This window comes from Hemiscyllium ocellatum, chromosome 44 (assembly GCF_020745735.1).
Source record: "Hemiscyllium ocellatum isolate sHemOce1 chromosome 44, sHemOce1.pat.X.cur, whole genome shotgun sequence".
Classification (NCBI taxonomy): domain Eukaryota; kingdom Metazoa; phylum Chordata; class Chondrichthyes; order Orectolobiformes; family Hemiscylliidae; genus Hemiscyllium; species Hemiscyllium ocellatum.
In genome coordinates this window covers 26,711-47,909 of record NC_083444.1, presented here as the reverse complement: position 1 = coordinate 47,909, position 21,199 = coordinate 26,711, and the positions used below count along the sequence as shown (strand labels likewise).

General features: G+C 42.4%; 1 protein-coding gene across 1 annotated transcript in view; it reads left to right on the top strand.

Annotated features, from left to right (window-relative positions):
• Nucleotides 1–17,503, top strand: part of LOC132835354 (proteasome subunit beta type-6-like) — a 34,146-nt gene extending 16,643 nt beyond the window's left edge. Inside the window, exons 4-6 of the mRNA XM_060854809.1 lie at nucleotides 2,768–2,897; nucleotides 4,971–5,115; nucleotides 17,036–17,503. Of these exons, the coding sequence (XP_060710792.1) occupies nucleotides 2,768–2,897; nucleotides 4,971–5,115; nucleotides 17,036–17,163 (403 nt within the window). The 3' untranslated portion in view covers nucleotides 17,164–17,503. The remainder of the gene's footprint in view (nucleotides 1–2,767; nucleotides 2,898–4,970; nucleotides 5,116–17,035) is intronic.
• Nucleotides 17,504–21,199: the final 3,696 nt, after the last annotated feature.

Genomic DNA, 21,199 nt, shown 5'->3' with positions numbered 1-21,199 from the left:
TCCAGTATTGGTCTGGATCATCTGACTTGAACGCTACCTGTCTGGTTTTCCTGTCTGGTTTTCCTGTCTGGTTTTCCTGTCTGGTTTTCCTGTCTGGTTTTCCTGTCTGGTTTTCCTGGCTCATCCAAGTTTTACAGATGGGGAACACCCGGATTGACTTCTTTTGAATGCAGTCCTCCACACATTTGCTTCTCACTGTTGAGAGACAGTGACTGCCTCAGAATGTTTCTCTGCCCAAAATGGTTGTTCACAGCCAGATTTTTATTCAAATTAAAATGCTGCTATCAGCAAACTATCAAATCAGGCTACCGTATTAGATACAGGATTTGCCTGGGTCTGGAGCATAGACTCATTTGTTTTCTATAGGTTGAGGTCATTAACTTTTAAAACTTCCAGCCCTTCCTTGGATCGCTGTCAAAGTGTGAGGTATAGAAGAATTAGGGAGAGCTATTTGTACCATGAGAGACTGTTGTCAAAGAGTTTCTCACCTTATCCCTGCCCCTGAAGGCTCCAGACTATGGTTAACCAGTTGTTAACACAATTCATGAAATGGATGTTTGGTCTCATTCAACTATTTCTGTCCCATGTGTTACAAACCAGGCCAGACCATCTCAAAAATATTTTGAGGTAGCCAAGACCCAATCTTTTCCTATTTTAAAGACAGCTATGAAGTGGATATTCCAGAAGTGATGCAGCTGGTCAAACCACTCTGCTTTAAGCGAAACAGAATTTATTTAAACACCACAGTTGAAACACAAACAGAAGAAAACGGAATTTAGAATAGCTTAACTATTGGAAAAGTAACCGACCTGATATACAACTTAGGAAGTGTTCCAATCCAGTAACATTTCATAAACACACCCCTTGGCAAAAAGATAAATTTGAACATGGATCCCCACAGGCAGGAAGGAACAACATTCGAAGAGATTTCAGAGAGACAATCAGGAATCATTAACTGAAGCTTGCAACCTTTCCTGGACTCCAGCACATTGTGACTACAACAGCTAAACCAAACTAGAAGAAACCTGAACTGGCCACTTCCCTGTCAAGCTCTCCCAGACCTCTTGGCACCTCTGCCTTTATGACCTCTCTTTGAAACAAGGGGCAAAATAACCTTGTTAAAGTGACAGCATCGTCACGCATCAACTTTAGCTCAGAGATTGAGACTGTATGTTATGACACAGGGTAAACCCTTCTAATTTAAAACAGACACAGAAAAGCTCACTTCTCCTCGGGATCTGTTAAAGTATGAGTGATAGAGAACTACCCAAATTCCACTATTTGAAGAAAAAAATTTAACAATTTATTCTTTAACTCCAAAAGAGATTATTGAACAATAACTATCTACACTGTAAGCCTCCTTTTGTCTTAAAGATTTATCTACCCCCCAACAATATACTGATCTGATGAAGCCCCAATTAAATTTACAAAATAAAACAATTTTTAAAACCAGCCAGTAGTGTCAATCCTCCTGGGTCATCTTTAGTCTTCTGCTGCAGAGATTTTTCATATGAAAAGGTACATTTTAGAGGGCTGGTCTGTGGGCAGTTTGTATGGCAGTAGGTTCTCTTGGTCTCTCTGGCTAACTGGTGAATTGCCTGATTTTTATACCCTAAAACATCGGGTCATCTCATTGGTTTGCTGTTGTCAAAGCAGTAAGATTCAAATTCGTTTGGGTTTTAGTATCTTGGAGCATAATTTAAACTGATTGGCTACATTCGAATTGTTATGGACACATGGCAGCCCAGCTCAGTTATTTGTTTCACTGCCAAATGTTAGATGTTAAAAATTTTCCAGCACACTTGGTGCTTGCCAGCTGTCACTTTCTCTTAAAGGTATAGTATACACGTACAACTTCATAACACTGTATAATGCATCAAGTGTCAACATGTTCTCCACTGTCTGAAATGTACAGGGCATCTACTGTACAAAAACAGAGTGCTGAAATACTGAGCAGGTCTTGCAGCATCTGTGAAAAGAGAAGCCCTGTTGGTGTTTCAAGAGCAGTGTGACTCTATAGAATATTTATGATCCAATATGTGGAACAGAACATTGATTCTGTGGATATTGTAGTGACGTGAATGATTAACAGAATATGCTGATTTGGACTTTAAGTATTACTGTATGACAGAGCAGCAAAAACTTTAGGAGAAAGTGAGGACTGCAGATGCTAGAGATCAGAGCTGAAAATGTGTTGATGGAAAAGTGCAGCAGGTCAGGCAGTATCCAAGGAGCAGGAGAATCGATGTTTCGGGCATGAGCTCCTCTTCAGGAATGAAGAAGGGCTCATGCCCGAAACGTCAATTCTCCTGCTCCTTGGATGCTGCCTGACCTGCTGCGCTTTTCCAGCAACACATTTTCAGCAAAAGCTTTACACTAGTTAACTTGGTAAGAGGAGACAAGTGACTTGCATGGAATGTGAGGGTGCAGGTAGGAGTGAAGGACCAGCTACGAAGATGCAGGGAGAAATGCAAACAATGACTCTTAGCTCTTAATTCTATGCCTTGTTTCAATGATGCCGGCTGGAATCACAGCTAGCTGATCAGTGGCAAGATGCTACTGCCAGTGACCCTGGAGATCTCTCCCAGGCACTAACGTATATGTTGGGTATGCCAAGGATGCTGGAGGCCCACAGGATGTCTCTGTGGAGTGAGAATCATATGTACATCTGCAGGCTAAAAGGACACCGAGGAAGAAAAGGGAATTTAACTCACTGTTTTTGATATCTCTTGACACACTGTTAGTTTCTGTCGCACTTTCTTTACAGCATTGAACTTGATGAACTTCCACTAGTGCAGACAGCTGCTAATTTGTTCAAAGATATGTGCTATAAATACAGAGAAGAGCTGATGGCTGGCATCATTGTTGCTGGGTGGGATAAAAGAAAAGGTGGACAGGTAAGGTTTATAGATTAATTATTAATTTTTTCTGAAATGCTGCAGTTGTAAAGATGTTGTGGGGTGCTGGGCTCTAGCCAGTTACCAAAGGAATAAAGTGAAGATAAAATTTTCTGATTGTTACCTTAAATCACTGCCCCATATTTAATTTGGATATTTGAAGTTGTCTTAATGTGTTGTTGTGTCTTCTCTCCATGTTCACCCCTTCAATAATTCTGTACTGGGATTCCACCTTCCTTCCCTGACCTACCCACAGCATTGTTGCGGTCCTTTTTAAGGCCACACTTGTGACTGTTTTATTCCACAGGGGTGTTTTAATGTGTGTCTTTTTCCTCAGTTGAGGACTTGCCCTCAGTCATTTCTATTCTTGCCCCTTTCCTTTCCCGTCAGAACATTAACATAGTTCCCCGAGTCTTCACTTTCCACTCCACCAGTATGAGCATTCAAAGGATTATTCTCCTCCATTTCCACCACCAAACATACAGTTTTGTCCTTTGCTTGCATTCTGCAGCAACTGTTCCTTCCATGATCCCTTTGTCTATTCCTCTGTCGCTCCTAACACTTTCACTACTCCATGGCATCTTCCCATGCATTTGCAGGTAAAACGCTTGCTCTTTTACATCTTCTTTCCTCTGTGACCAAGATCCAAAACACATCATCTGCTGTTGCTCAGTGTATGGTCTCGTCTACCTTGCAAGACTAAATGCAAATTGCATAACTGCTTTGAAGAATGCCCCTGCTCTGTCTGTAAGAACAGCCCCCACCTTCCATTTGATTACCATGTTGAAACATTGTCTTGATCTTGTGCTGACATGCCTGCTGCAGTATTCCAGCAAAACCTAATGCAAGCTGAAGGAACAGCAGCTCATTTCCCACCTTGGCACTTCACAGCCTTCAGGACTCAGTGCTGAGTTCAACAACTTCAAAGTATGAGGACTGTCCTGCATTTTGATGATGCAATCTTGTATGCTCAGCAATTGTCTTGTTTCCACGGGTTTGCTCTCTGTAACTTTCTACTATTCACACCTATCGTTAACACTTGCTTTGCATCTTGATCCCACTTGTATTATCGTTAGCATGTATTTATCTTTTACTTTGAGCATTCTACTGGGCGCCTCGCCCATAAAACCCACAATTTTCCACCCTCTTCAGTTTTGAAGAGGCGACATTGAACAGCAAGCATTAACTCTGTTTCTCCTGTCACATGTACTGCCAGACATATTGGGTTTCTCTTGTACTTTGTAGATCCATGGCATCCACAGTGTGCAGCAATGTTCCTTGTATCCTCATTATTTTGTTATAATTACTGCAATTGATCAGTGTTTGGTGATCCACCTTTCCACCTCTCCAACAATGACAATTTTAGTTCCACTCTCCTGTTGTTAAGCTGTTGCTGCTCAACTTTCACACTGTAACTCAACTACTACTTGTGTCAGAATTGATTTTGACTTAGTATCATAGTGAAATTGACCTTTCTTCTTATCTATTACTGCCAGTAAGTTGGACATGAGGATTGAGATCACCTTTGTGTCTTGTAATTTCTTCCCTAAATGAATTATGAAATTGTCACCAATACAGAGATGACAGTAATTCAGGGAGAAGTCTCAGTAACGTAGGTCCGGCGATAAATGTGGCTGTGTTCGCATTATCCACATCCACCAACAACTACTGCTTAAACGAACACCGAAGCCCCAACTCTGCCCACAGGCTGAGACCATGGGAAGAATAAAAGGAGAACAGCGTGTAACACTTTTTACTGAGCAACTTTTTCATTCTGTGAAAAGTGGGAGGGGGAGCAGGCTCTGTAGTATGGTAAAAGAAAAAAAAATAGAACTGACCAAATTCACAGCCTTATCTTAGGAAGTGAGAGGTGAAGATCATTCAGATTCAGTTGCTCTTAACACATTTAAAAATCCATCCATCCTTCTGCTTTACTTTTTTCCTCCATTTCTCTCTCTCCTAAATGTATCTATGAGTGGAAGCTATAGTTCACAACTTCCTCCATGTTGTCAGGATTCGTCTGTGAATTAGTGTGATTGCTCTGGGAATTAATGCCCTTGTTTGTGGTCGTAGGTCTACACTGTTCCAATGGGGGGCATGATGGTACGGCAGCCATTCTCCATTGGTGGCTCTGGAAGTACCTACATTTATGGCTATGTCGACTCCTCGTACAAACCTGGAATGACAAAGGAGCAGTGCTTAGATTTTACAGCAAATGGTGAGTTCAGTGAAGAGTTGTATAGTTGTGAGTTTGTGCTGCAAGTGGAAAATGTTTAGAAATTTCATCTCCCACTCAGAAACATTTATAATTAAAATCTGAAAGTGCCCATTATTATTTAACAAGAAATTTTTCACAACCCTATTTTGGAAGTCTGGTGGTGCACTTGAGAGGACAGAATTATTAAACCACCATTGCACCCTAAGTTAAACTTGGCTTGAGATCAGAATGTGACATTCTTGTAAAAAGCCATGTGGTTTGAGGAAATGTTCACACTTGCAAAGTACTATTTTGTTTCTACTGAGATTTGTAGCATTATACCAAAAAGTAATGTCTAGGCATACCATATGGTACAAAGTAGTGTATTCCACTTTATAATATAATAACAACACCAATATTAAATTAAATTAAAAAAATTACTGCTTCTACAAACAACCAAAACCTAAAATAGAATATTATACGTTACTAACAGTAAACAACAAAGTAATTAAATAACTAGATACATGCTCAAAATAGATTTACATCAAGTCATAGTAGATCTGCATTTATACGGGATTCCTCCTCCCGGGGGCCCCTGAACCAGCCAGAACCATTACCACAGCTAAACAAAAGCTCTAGACAATATGGCTGAAATGTCTGTGTTGATGTTGTTCAAAAAGGGCTGCCATGTTCTGTTTTTTTGGTGCACCATATACATGAGGAAATCAAGGGGGATATATTCCATGACTATCCTCCGCCAGTTTGAAAGTCCTGGGGGGGCCTTTGGATACCCAATTCACTGAAATATTTTTCCTCGCACAAAAAGAGAGGATAGTAAATGATTTCCACCCGTATACATCCAGGGAGGGAAAATTTGGAGAGCCCAAAAGTAGAGACGTTGGATCCGACCCAATCTCTGTACCCAATATCTCTGTCAAGGCATTCGCTACTGTATCCCAATACTTACGGAACTTATGGCATGTCCATAAATAATGCAGGAGAGTGTCTATTTACACTCGGGACACATTGAGGATGCTCCTGCCTTGAATTTTGTGAGTCATTCAGGTACCATGTGAGCCCTGTGAAGTATCTTTAATTAAGTAGCCTGAGTTCTGTTACAGATAGAGATCTTTCTGGCATTTTCCCAGATGTCCTCCCAGATTTCTAAAGAAATTTCCAACCCTAATTCTTGATTCCAGGTTTTATATAATCGTTCCATGTCCTTCGAGACCTTATTGTATAGTGAATGATAAAGAGTACTGATCAAGGGTGGCCCCATTGGCCATAGCACTCTCCTTTTCCTATCCGATTTGTAAGGATTGACTATCAGTGTGGTCTTCTTTTGTATAAAGTCTTGTATTTGAAAATACCGAAAGAGGTCCTTGTTAGGCAGTGCAAACTTCTGATGCAGCTGCTCAAAGGACATCGTAACCTCCCCATCAAACAGGTCTCCCAAGCAGGAAATACCTCTGGACTCCCAAGTTTTAACTTTAGCATCTGTGAGCCCTGGCTGAAATCCTGATGCTCCCACTATGGGGGTATTTGGGGAGGTTTTTTGCAGTTTACCCTCATCTTGTTGCATTATCCTCCAGGCTTTAATTGTATTTAGTACAGTAGGGTTTTTACAATAGTCCATAATAACTCTCATCTTGTCTATAAATAATAGATCGATAAGGGGACACTTTATTTAAGTCTCATTGTCTATCCAGATTGGGTCACTTGTGACCCACAACCAATCAACTACATAAGATAATAAGGAGCTCAATTGGTAACTCCTGAAATCTGGGAAGTCCAGTCCTCCCCTTGCTTGTGGGAGCTGCAGTTTTTCTAATTTGATAAGGGGCCATTTAACACTCCAAATAACACTCCAAGCCAGCAATAAAGCTTAGGCAATGCCTGTCTCCACATCATCAAGGGGAGCATTCTCATAGGATATAGAAGACGAGGTAAAATATTCAACTTAACTAAGGCTGCGCTGCCTAGCCAGGATATTGGGAGATCTCCCAGCGTTGAAGGTCCTGCCTTATTTTCTCTAATAAGTGTAAGTAATTGGCTTTATATAGCTGACCTAATACTGGAGTAATAAAAGTACCTAAGTACAGAAGACCTTCTAGTGACCACCAAAAGGGAAAGCAAGATCCGTCTGGTAAGTTAGATATACTGGCAAGGCCTCCCAGCGGCATTGCCTCCGATTTCATAAAATTGATTTTGTAACCTGAGAATATACTGAATGGATTGACCGCTTGAATTAGCGGGGCACGGATGTCAAAGGATCACTTAAGAAAAGGAGGACATTATCCACATAGAGAGTAATTTTGTGCTTGCCGATCCAACCCTCGGAGCTGTTATATTAGGGTCAGTTCGTACAGCTTCTGCTAGTGGTTCAATCACTAGCATAAATAATAATGGTGAGAGAGGACCTTCCTAGCGACAGCCCCTGCCAATGCTAAAGCTATCCGAACTTAAACCGTTGGTGGTCGTAGAATACTGAAACCCATTTAGTAAAGACCTCTCCAACACCGAACTGTATATAAAAAAAGATATGGCCATTCTACCCAAATCAAATGCCTTCTCTGCATCTAGGGAGACAACTAAACCCAGTATTGTTCCCTGCTGGCAGGCCTGTATCATATTTAAGACCCTTCTAATGTTATTAGTTGACCTGCGATCCTCTCTGGTCCTCGTTTATAATGAATGGTAAAACCCTCTCCAGTCTTGATGCTAGCATTTTTGAAAGAATTTTAAAATCCACATTTAACAAGGATATGGGTCTGTATGAAGAGCAATCTTCTGAGGCCTTTCCCTCCTTAAGAATGAGAGAAATATTTGCTGCTCTAAATGAAGGCAGGAGGCAGCCCTGACTGTGTGAGTAATTATACATATCTGTGAGTGGCCCGGCCAGTTCCCCTATAACTTCTTTATAGAACTCAACCTGCAATCTGTCTGGCCCAGGCACTTTGCCACTCTGAAGCTGCCTAACCACATCCAGTACTTCCTGGGTTGTCAAGGGAGCATTCAAGATCAACACCTGCTGCAAGGTTAGGCCCGGAAGGACCAAATTTTTAAATAAAGACTCCATCTTCCCAGTTCTATCCTCACAGTCCTGTGACTTTTACAATTCAAAATAGAACATTCTAAAGGCTGTATTGATCTTTTCACGACCACACATCAGGGTACCAGCACTTTCTCTAATGGACATAATGGCTCGGGGAACCTTTTTCTTTCTGGCAAGGTATGCTAGATACCTGCCAGGCTTGTCACCGTATTCAAATAATCTCTGCTTCGTGAATAATATTTCCCTCTTTGCTGTTTGAGTAAGTGCAGTATTCAAAGCTGCCCTAAGGGCTGTGATCCTCTGTAGTTTAGTAATGGAGGGCCTATCAACATACACAATTTCAGCTGCCTTCAAGTGAACCTCGAGCAGGCGCTGTTGCTCTCCCTTTTGTTATTTCCAGGTTGCAGAATATGAGATGACCAAGCCTCTTGTATATGCCTTAGTGGCCTCCCACATCATCAAAGGCCGTACCCGAGTTAATATCCCAGAAGGTTTTGAAATCCTGCAAAAAATACTTTATAAATTTGCTATCCTTCAATAAGAGAGGATCCAGACGCCAATGTCGGGGGCATATCCCATCATCCCTAGTCTTGACTTCATATATACTGCGGCATGATCAGAAATAGTTATACTGCCTATTTTACAGGATAGTATCGAATTCAAAAGGGTCGAGGGAGCAAAAAACATCAATTCTGGTATGGCATTTGTGTGGGTTAGAGTAGAAAGGAACTTCACTGGGGATGAAGACGCGTTCACACATCATCTAATCCTAGCTCCTTGTTCAGATCCGCCACTTGCTACATCTCGAGGTATACCCGCAATGCTCCTAGGCATGCTATCCATCTGTAGGTCAATAATACAATTAAAATCTCCACCTATAATTGTATGGCGGACCCTGAAAATCATTAACTTAGAGAACGCTTCCGTTACAAGTCTAAAAACGTGTGCCGGGGGACAATAAAAATTAAAAATCCCGAATTCCTCTCCATATATTAGGACTTTGATCAATATATACTGTCCAACTCATCTTTTATCTGGCTTAACATTTGGAAAGGAAATTTTTCCAAATAAAAATGGTTACTCCCCTACTTTTTGAGCTGAAAGATGAAAAGAACACCTGACCAAACCTGTTGTAGCCTTAAGTGTTCCTTATCAAGTAGATGAGTCTCCTGTAAGAGTGCTACATCAACCCTTTTTTCCCTTTTGATTGGCGAATGACTCCCCTTGACATTCCAGGTGCACCACCTAAGCGAATGGTTAGCCATGACCGTCCAGGCAAGCCCAAGACCCCCAGGAGGAAGAACCCCACCCAAAAGACATTGAATAAAGACCATAGAAAATTCACATATAAAAAAACTCTTTAAAATACTTAAATCAACGCAATTAAGTACTACTCCTAAGTAAAAATAACGCACAACATATTTGAATGGAGACTTTTCCTCCTTGCTCCTGGGGGCATTACGACCTACCAATAACCCTGCCATAACCTCTTCCAGCTAGGGCCCTGCCTTCGGCCCAGCCATGACAAAATGGAGTAAATAAATTCAAGTGTCTTATAAAACAGGAGTTAAAAGTGAATGACCCACCCCTCCCCCACACCATCACCTGGTTATGTTTAATAAAAACAATACAAAATAGAAATATATAAAGTTACAAAATTACAATCCCAGCAAATACTAGGCAGCTAAATAGAAAGAGAAAAAAAACACTCTAGATAAACACTCTCCACCACAAATCAGATAAGCCGCACATGCAATTAAAAGGAGACAAAAGAAAGAGTAAAGAACAAACCCCCCCCCCCCTCCCCCCCGGGAAAGATGAGTAAAAGAGAGATGGAGAAAGAAAGAACGGTAAGCAAAGTTGGGGGGGGGGGGGGGGGGGGGGTTTGGAGGGAGTGGAGGGAGGAGGCAAAATAAAGTCGTTATCCATACAGTTCAAGTTCCTCAGTCTATTTGAGAGCATCCAAGAATTCTTTTACTTTCTCCGGTGATCCAAAGTTATATACGGATCCTCCATGGCTGAAGCGCAGTGTTGCCAGATATCGCATTGGTTATTGAATATTTAAGTTTCTCAGATGCTTCCTCGCCTCATTGAGTGCCGCCCTCTGGCGGACCACAACTGGAGGGAAGTCCTGAAATAGCATTATCTTGGAACCCTTGTACATCATGGCCTGGGGATCCCTCCCCAGGATTCTGGAGGCCTCTAGGAGCATTTGTTTTCCCTTATAACATTGAAGTCGGACTTGAACTGAGTGGGGCGCTTGTCCAACCTGGGCCTGCGCACAGCAACCCGGTGGGCCCGTTCCACCTGCACCCGGCCCAGTTCCGACTCCAACTTCAATAATTGTGGGCCCCATTGCTCCAAGAAATCCACAAGCTGGCCACCCTCCTCCCTTCGGGAAGGCCCAGCAACTGAATATTTTTCCAACGACCTGTACTCTTGATTGTTGTTCCACCCCTCTGACATGCTGCCCGAGTTTTTTGATCTCTTGGTCATGCTTCTTCAGCGTGACCGAGATCGACTCCCACCTGGACCGGGCCTCTTCAATGGACATGTCGATCTTCCCCTGGAGAATCAGGCTTACCTTCGCAGGTAAGTCCCCCGCAGTGGCTGTGGACATTCCTGCTGCTGCGGGAGGGGATGGGGAGGGGTCCCTCCCTGTTGCGAGCTGCGGGAGGTTTTGCCCTTAGTCATTTTTTAAAAAAGCACCAAACTGTTAAAATTTGATGCAAAATGACTGAGTGTGCTGGGCAAAAGCTATCCTGAATGGTTTAAAAGGTGAGGTGAAGGTGGGTGCCTCACTTTGCCCAAGTCTTAGGCAGAGTCCTGCAGACTCAGACCTACTGGATTGCCGCCATCTTGGACCTCCCCGGAGTTCAATGGTGTGAAAATTGAAGTATTCAGGCAGAATTTGAGTATGACTAGTTTCTGATCTCGTGGATCAAGCAAGTAGCCTGTCCTCCAACTTGTGAACAATAATATGACATTTTGCACTACCAAAAAAAGATAATCTTAGATTTTCACATTCCATAAAGATTGATGGAGTTTTTCTTTTCCTTACTCCTTTTGAATCACTTTTGAGTTGAGTTTGAGGTGGGTGGTTGGACGAGGCAGAGCAAGAGACATGGAAGAGGATATGAGTGACACTACTGTCACAACTTAACGGGGGAGAGTATTGAGAATTGTGCTTATCCTTTCCACAAATCACCAAAATATATATGTATATAAAATCCCAATTAGATCAGCAAAATTACCAATTTGCCTGACTGGCTCTATCCAGGACAAAAGCAATTCATTATCAAGTTTGCTTCAGTAACAGTCAAAATAACTACTTAACTGGAACAGTAGGAGCAGTAAATCTAATTCATGCAATTTAAATTGTTTTTTCAAAGCCCCTCAACACACACATGCACACGCGTGCACGTGCACACACACTCAATAATAATTAAGGCAGAAAAAATAGTTTAACATTGATATTGAACATTACAGTGCAGGACAGGCCCTTTGGCTCTCGATGATTCCACAGATCGATGCAACAATCTGAAGCCCATCTATCCTTCACTATTCCATCTTCATCCATATGTTTATCTAATGCCTATTTAAATGCTCTTAAAGTCGGCGAGTCTACTACTGTGTCAGGCAGGGCATTCCACGCCCCACTACTCTGAGTAAAGAAACTACCCATGACATCTGTCCTATATCTATCCTCCTTCAATTTAAAGCTATGTCACCTTGTGCTAACCATCACCATCTGAGGAAAAAGGTTCTCACTGTTCATCCTCTGATTATCTTATATGTCTCAATTAAGTCACCTCTCAAACTTCGTCTCTCTAACGAAAACAGCCTCAAGTCCCTTAACCTTTCCTCATAAGACCTTCCCTCCATATCCGGCAACATCCTGGCAAATCTCCTCTGAGCCCTTTCCAAAGCTTCCACATCTTCCTATAATGCAGTGACCAGAACTGTACGCAATACTCCAAGTGCAGCCATACTAGAGTTTTGTACAGCTGCAACATGACCTCATGGCTCCAAAACCCGATTCCTCTACCCGTAAAAGCTAACTCACCGTATGACTACTTAACAACCCTATTAATTTGTTTGGTAGCTTTCAGGGATCTATGGACACCGAGATCTCTCTGCTCATCTGCATTATCAAGAATCTTACCATTAGCCCAGTACTCTTTATTCCTGTTGCTCCTTCCAAAGTGAATCACCTCACACTTTTCTGCATTAAACTCCATTTTCCAGCTCTCAGCCCAGCTCTACAGCTTACCTCTGTCCCTCTGTAACCTGCAACATCCTTCGGCACTGTCCACAACTCCACTGACGTTAGTGTCATCTGCAAATTTACTAACCCATCCTTCTATGCCCTCATCCAGGTCATTTATAAAAATGACAAACAGCAGTGGCCCCAAAATAGGTCCTTGTGATACACCACTAGCAACTGAACTCCAGGATGGACATTTCCCATCAACCACCACTCTCTGACTTCTTTCAGCTAGCCCATGTCTGATACAAACCACTAAATCACCCTTTTGTGCAGAAGTCTACCGTGGGGTACATTATCAAACACCTTACTGAAATCCTATACACCACATCAACTACTTTACCCTCATCTACCAGTTTGGTCACCTTCTCAAAGAACACAGTAAGGTTTGTGAGGCATGACCTACTCTTCACAAGACCATGTTGACTATCCCTAATCAACTTATTCTTCTCGAGACGATTTTAAATCCTACCTCTTGACTGAGTTCTTTGAGACAGTGACCAAACAGGTGGATGAGTGTAAAGCGGTTGATGTGGTGATAAAGGTGACACAGTGGCTTAGTGCTTAACACTGCTGCCTTACAGTGGCAGGGACCCGGATTCAATGCCAACCTTGGGTGACTGTGTATGTGGAGTTTGCACGTTCTCCCTGTATCTGCGTGGGTTTCCTCTGGGTGCTCTGGTTTCCTCTCTCAATCCAAAGATGTGCAGGTTAGGTGGATTGGCCATGTCAAATTGCCCCATAATGTTCAGGGATGTGTAGGTTAGGTGTATTAGTCAGGGGTAAATGTAGGGGAATAGTTCTAGGTGAGCTCCTGTTCGGAGGGTAAGTATGAACTTGTTGGGCTGAAGGGCCTGTTTCCATACTGTAGGGATTCTATACATTTCAGTTGTGCCCATTCTCTGCAGTTTTCTTCCCCATTCTATGCATCCTAAATTTTGCCTAATCGCACCATAATTGCCTTTCCCGCAGCTATAACTCTTGTCCTGTGGTATATACCTATCCCTTTCCATTGCTAAAGCAAACATAACCAAATTGTGGTCATTATCACCAAAGTGCTCACCTATCTCCAAATCTAACACCTGGCTGGGTTCATAACCCAGCATCAAATCCCAGCCTCTCCCCTTGTTGGCTTGTGTACGTATTGTGTCAGGAAACCATCCTGCACACATTAGACAAAACTTGACCCATCTGAAGTCATCGAACTTCAGTTCCAGTCAATGTTTGGAAAATTAAAATCCCCCATAACAGCTATCCTGTTACTCTCACTCCTATCCAGAATTATCTTTGCTATCCTTTCAACTACATCTCTGGAACTATTCGGAGGCCTATAGAAACTCCCAACAGGGTGACCTCTCCTTTCCTGTTTCTAACATCAGCCCATACTACCTCATTTGACAAGTCCATAAATGTCCTTTCTGCCACCATAATACTGTCCTTGACTAACAATGCCACACTTACACTTCTTTTACCATCTTCTTTGTTTACGGAAACATCTAAATCCTGGAACCTGCAACAGCCATTCCTGTCTCTGCTCTACCCATGTCTCCGAAATGGCCACAGCATCGAAGTCCCAGGTACCAACACATGCTGCCAGTTCACCCACCTTATTCTGGATGCCCCTGGTGTTGAAGTAGACACACTTCAAACCACCTTCCTGCTTAGCGGTGGACTCTTGTGACCTTGATACCTCATTTCTGACCTCACGACTCTCAACCTCCTTGATACCGGAGCTCCAATGTAGGTTCCCATTCCCCTGCTGAATTAGTTTAAACCCTCCTGAAGAGCATTAGCAAATCTCCACCCTCCCCCAGGATATTGATATCCCTTTGGCTCAGGTATAGACCACCCTGTCTGTAGAGGTCCCACCTATCCCAGAACTAGCCCCAATTATCCAGGTATCTGAAACCCTCCCTCCTGTACCGTCCCTGTAGCCACGTGTCCAACTCTCCTTTCTCCCTATTCTTCACCTTGCTAGCACGTGGCACGGGCAACAAACCAGAGATAACAACTCTGTTTGTTCCAGCACTAAGGTTCCACCTTGGCTCCCTGAATTTCTGCCTTAAATCTCCATCCCTTTTCCTAACTATGTCATTAGTGCCTAAAGGGACCACGACTTGGGGCTGTTCCCCTTCTCCCTCAAGGATCCTGAAAACATGATCCGAGACATCATGAACCATGGCACCTGGGAGGCACCACACCAACTGTGTCTCTCTCTCTCTCGATCCCACAGAACCTCCTGTCCCCCTAACAATGGAGTCCACGATGACTAATGCTCTGCTTCTCTCCCTCCTTCCCTTCTGAACAACAGGGACAGACTCTGTGCCAGAGACCTGTACCCCATGGCTTACCCCCCGGTAAGTCGTCCCCCACAACAGTATCCAAAACGTTTTACATGCCGTTGAGGGGAATGGCCACAGGGGATCCCTGCACTGCCTACCGATTCCCTTTCAGTTCCCTGATGGTAACACATCTCGCTTTTTCTTATACCTGTGTGACTACCTCCATGTAACTCCTCTCTATAACCCCCTCCGCCGCCCATCCAGCTCCAGTTCCCTAACGTGGTTTTCGAGGAGCTGGAGTTGGGTGCACTTCCTGCAGGTGCAGTCAGCTGGGAAACTAGTGGTGACCCTTACCCCCTCACATTCTGCAGGAGGAACGTTCAACTGCCCTAGCATCCATTCCTGTTGTTCTAAATTCCCAAGAGACTGTAGAAAAATAAAGAATAAAAAGAAAATCACTGGGTACCTAACCAATCTGGCACACAGAACCTTTTTTTTGGTTCGAGGTGGAGGATGGGTGGGAGGCACTACCTAAGTAGTGTTTTGGGTTATGCTGCTGCTCAGTGTGCATCCGCCTATTCATGAGTTTATAAATCAGTGATTCACCTTCCTGTCAGCCTCCTGGCTGCCGCTCCCGCTCTTCCTGCTGCTGAAACAAAAGAAAAAATAAATCCCACAATCCGAAGACGTGCAGCTTAGGTGAATTGGCGATGCTGCATTGCCTGTAGTGTTCAGGATGTGTAGGTTAGGTGCATTAGCCTGGGGTAAATACAGGATAATAGGGTGGGGGAATGGGTCTGGGTGGGTTACTTTTCAGAGCACCAGTGTGGTCTTGCGTTGACTGGCCTGTTTTCACATTGTAGGGGTTCTGTTATATTAAGATGGAAAAAGAATACACAAGCAAGCAAAGTTCAAATCTCCAGGCCACAAGATGGAAAGCTATTTGCTCCTCTCAGTCCTTTTGAATTTTTCAATAATGAGATACTAGGAAGCAGCCACCCACAGGGATATCAAACAGTGACTGGTGGCTCCACATGGTTGTTATTGTGGACAAGTGGGCGGGGGGAAGGTGTATCCCCCTTAACCATGGGACCTACAGCACTGTCCCGGCCAGACACTAATGAACAGCGTGGGGCTCGGTGTTTAGTATTGTTGCCACACAGCACCAGGGACCCGGGTTCAATCCCACATTTGGGGAACTGTCTGTTTGAAGTTTGCATGTTCTCCCTGTGTCTGTGTAGGTTTCCTCCCACAGTCCAAAGATGTGCAAGTTTGGTAGATTGGCCATGCTAAATTCCTATTGTGTCTCAAGATGTGCAGGCTAGGTGGGTTAACCATGAGAAATGCAGGGAAAGGGTAAGGGGAACAGGTTGGTGTGGACCCATTGGGCCAAGTGGCCTGTTTCCACATTGTAGGGATTCCATTATTCTGTCAGATGCTGTTGTCTTCACAGTGGCAGTCATCCTTTGATTTAAAGATTGGTCTGGTGAACTTGTCTGTTATATAAATTGTTTCTTTTAAGCTGAGTTGGATTTTTTGTCTTTTTTACCCACAATGAATGTGAAATGCTATCTGTCTGCAGGATTCAGATATTTTCTACTCTTTACTGCACTTAGCACTTCCAACTTTGTAACAATCTGCAGCTGAAATAATCAGAGCTGTTACCAGGAAGTTGTTTTTAACTTCAATGATTCTTGGTACTGTTCAGGCTCACAATTTCCCTCTTTAGTTTCATAAAACAACATTATATTGCACAGAGCTGAAAATGTGTTGCTGGAAAAGCGCAGCAGGTCAGGCAGCATCCAAGGAACAGGAAATTCGACGTTTCGGGCATAAGCCCTTCTTCAGACCAACACATTTTCAGCTCTGATCTCCAGCATCTGCAGACCTCACGTTCTCCTCGATTATATTGCACAGCTCAACATTATACAACACTTACGTTCATGTTACAAAGCTTTCATGTTTTTTGGTACTGGGTTCCATGATTTTACACATTTTGGTATTTAGTAAATGCTTACCTTTTGTTGTAGTTGGTGAGTGTAATGGATTACAAATCCAATCTCAGCCTGCCAGCATAACAGAGAAGGCTAGCTCTTAATCCAAAATGTGAAGGTAAACTATTTAGACAAATTTTCTCCTCCTTATCATTCAGTGAGCATATCTAAAATATTTTTGAGTGAAAACAGGATGTACCTTCGTTGTCAACTGAAAGTGATAGGTTGTGCTAAATACTATGTCAATTACTTGAGGAAAAGTAACAGTTTAATCAAAAAGGTCATAATATAAAGAGATTCTCCTATCTATTTCATTCTATTCCATTTTCTGTTTGTGTCTTAGCTCTTGCACTTGCGATGGATCGAGATGGGTCAAGTGGTGGGGTGATTCGCTTGGCAGCTGTCACTGAGAAAGGAGTCGAGCGCAGCATCATCTCTGGGCGCCAACTGCCAAAGTTTCAGTCTGCGTGAAGTGGCTGGAAAGGGCAGTTTATTACTTGATTTCAATATTTCTTCATTGCTGTCAATTAGATTTCATGTGATATATTATGCAGCAGTGTTGTTTCAAGGGTGCCAGTAGCAACCTTCAGGAAATACTAGAAATGAAATTATTCAAAAGAATATTGGTTGAATGTTTGTTTCATGATGCTATGGTTACCATTGTATTAGGAACTGTTATGCTTAAAGAAATCTGAGCACCCAGCAATTAAACAATAGAACGATGCCACAGGATTTCATTGTTTTATACAAAAGAAAACCTGTTTTTTAACCAATAAGATTTAATAAAGTAAGCATAACTTATGCAACACTATAGCTGTTGAACATTTCTGCTATAACCTCAGCTGTAGTGTTTATTTCCCCTGTAACTTATGAATAGCCCACCACTATCTAACAGCCTCATGGCTGTGGATACCTCAGCGGTTTGTTTGGGTTGCCAAATCTGCTGACTGCTTTAAGCCATTTATAATTTTCTGAATCCTGTGCCCCATTTCTTTTATGGTTACAGCTTTAATTCCTAAAACTGCAAGTTAGTATTCTTAAAAATAAAAACTTAAATGAAGCTTTTGTAACACTATAGTTTGCAAAGTTCACAGATCTGATTTTGCTTCCTTGCTGACTTTGCGAATAAATAGAACCTTATTGGAATATGTGAAATGGGATGCCCACTGGGTTTTTTGCTATTTCAGCCATTCATTCTGATCATAATTAGTGTTTTTGATGTTTTGGCTCTGTAATCCTTAATAATCTTGACTGACAAAAATATGTGAGTAAAAAATGAGGTCTGCAGATGCTGGAGATCACAGCTGAAAATGTGTTGCTGGTCAAAGCACAGCAGGCCAGGCAGCATCTCAGGAATCCTATTCCTGAGATGCTGCCTGGCCTGCTGTGCTTTGACCAGCAACACATTTTCAGCTGACAAAAATATGTGTGTGTTTTGAATTGAAATTAACCTCTGCTTCAACAGCTTTTTTGCGGGTACAGAGGGTTTCTGATTTTTATGATATTTTTTGTGAAGAAGCATCATCATCGAACAGATTTGCTCTAATTTTAAGGTTGTCTTGCTTCTCCCCAGCAGAGGAAGTAGCTTTCTTCCTTTTACCTTATCAAATACTTTATCCATTTTTAGCATCTTGATTAGATTGACCCTTAAATTTCAATGCTGCAGGGAAGACAAGTCTGTCTTCGCAGTCCAGTTCGCAGTCTGTAACCCTCTAAAAGACTGATTCATTCTACCTGAGGTAAGAAGTACTTCCGAGATGATCTATACAGAGCTAGTGTTTAGCTGTAACAGAACTTCCATTTTAAAGGAAGATATTCCATTAAACATTTTAATTGAGTTTAGTTTCTGGCTGCTAACATGAGGTTTGACTGATATTAGGAATTGGTCTTTGGGACCTCAACATTGATTTCAGATCCATGACATCTCAAGACATTCACTCAAGTAGCCTGTTAGGAAATTTCTTACTGATCACCACCTAAAGCCAAGCCCAAACTCTGCTGTCAACCTCAGCTGATAAACTTGGAGAAGTACTCGATTAACAACACTTGGATGAAGCAGTGAGAGTGGCGTGACAGAATATTCTCTGGTTGGTTGGAGTGGATGTGTAGTGCCAATACTTATTGAGTTGCTCAATTCCCAGATACACAAATACTGCAATAGGAGACCAAGAGATTGAAAAAAAACCTAACCTTGTCCACACAATTTTGTCAATCACAAGTGTCCCTGACCATGGCAATGACAGTAGTAGTAATCACTGCACGTTCACTTCGGGAGAAAGTCTCAACTTGACATTGGGGCAAGCTTTGAACAGATCTCTCCCCATTAATCTTAGCCTTCAGCTCTTCATGGATACTATCAGTGGTGAACTGTATTCAACTGCAGTCTGTAACCTTATGGCTAGGCATATCCTCCACTCTATCATATGAGCAAGTAGGGAGATTAGGTATACTAAAAGTGAAGTGTCGATCTGGTGAAGTTCTGATGCAGGACTGTTGGCATGCAATGCAGTGGAAGGAGCATGCAATAGACAGAACTAAGTGATTCCATAACCGATAATCAGATCAAAGATTGCCAGTTCCAATACTGAAGGCTGGTGGCCAATTAAATGCTGGAAAAGGAAGCGTCACATATATTCACTCTGCAACGAAGGTGGAATCACAACATTAGTGCAAAAGACAAGCTTTTGCATCTATCTTCAGCCAGAGGTGCAGAGTGAATGATCCATCTTCGCCGCCTCTAAATAGGAACTAGAGTCAGCTGTTCATACCTTAGAGTCTACTCCACCAATCAATTGGATTATAGCTGATCCAACATTCTTCGTGTCTTTTTCCTGCATTTTTCCTGTAACTCTTGATTCCCCTACTGGTCAAGAATCTACCTATCAGCCTTAACTAGACATGGATCTGCACCAACCACCCCAGACCTCCCAGCTCTTTGTGGTAAGGAGTTCCAAAAACTCCAACCATCTGAAAATATAAATTTCTCCTCATCTTAGTCTTAAATTGGTACCCCTTTATTTGGTGACTATGCCTTCCAGCCAATCCAAATTACTCTTTGTGATATCAAAAAAAAAGCTGGAGGCACTAATACTGCAAAAGCAATGAGTTCTGACACCGTTTCCAGTAACAGCAGTGACGATTGCACACTAATCATACCCAGTAGGAGAAAGTGAGGACTACAGATGCTGGAAAAGCACAGCAGGTCAAACAACATCCGAGGAGCAGGAGAATCAATGTTTTGGGCATAAGCCCTTCATCAGGAATCAGCAACAGTATGGGTTCACAAAAGGCAAACTGCTTAAACATACTGGAGTTTTTTTTTGAGGATACAGCTCATAGAATAGACAAGAAGAAAAGCATAAGATGTGGTATGTTTGGATTGTCAGATGGCTTTTGATAAAGTCAGTCAGAAGATATTTGTGGGCAAATTTAAAGTACATGGGATGGGGGGGAAAGATTAGCATAATCAAGGATTGCTTGACAGAAAAAGAGAAAGATGGAAATAAATGGGTCCTTTTCTGAGTAGCAGACAGTGACGAGTGCGATATCACAAGGTCCCAGCTATTTGTGATATATTATATATATAATCTAGATGAGGGAATAAAATGCAACACTTCCGAGTTTGCGAATTGAACAAAATTGGGTGGGGTGATGAGGAGAAGATATAGAGGCTTCAAGGTGATTTAGACAAGTGAGTGGCAAATAAATACAGTCAAAGCATGTCTAAATATGAAATTATGCATTTTAATGTGAAAGACAGAAAGGAAGAGTTCTATATAGGTGATGTATCAGGAAGTGTCGTGATGCTGCTGCTCATTTAACAAGGTTGTGTTGTCCTCGGTATTTTTTCAGAAGTGTTGTATGAGGCAGACTGGCCTAAATGTCTGGATTTGTCCACTTGAAGAAACTTTTAAGATTTAAAAAAAAATTGGAAAAGGGGAGTGGCCAATTCCCCCAGCTCCGCTTTTGTTCTGGTTGGATTTGTTATGGTTTTAGCAAACAGTTAGTTTTTTGAGGCTGCTGGTCAAAGAAACAGTTCCATGCTGATCCTCCCTCTGAGACGATTAATAGCTCAGGTTGAGAACTAGCCATTTGGATACGGAACTGGCTCAAAGGTAGAAGACAGAGGGTGATGGTCAAGGGTTGTTTTTCAGAGTGGAGATCTGTGACCAGTGGGGTACTACAAAGATTGGTGCTGGGTCCTCTACTTTTTTGTCATTTACGTAAATGATTTGGATGTGAGCATAAGAGGCACAGTTGGTAGGTTTGCAGATGATACCAAAATTGGAGATGTAATGGACAGCGAAGAGGGTTACCTCAGGTTACAATAGGATCTTGACCAGATGGGCCAATGGGCTAAGAAGTGGCAGATGGAGTTTAATTCAGATAAATGCGAAGTGCTGCATTTTGGGAAAGCAAATCTTAGCAGGACTTATACTCTTAATGGTAAGGTTCTAGGGAGTGTTGCTGAACACAGACCTTGGAGTGCAGGTTCATATCTCCTTGA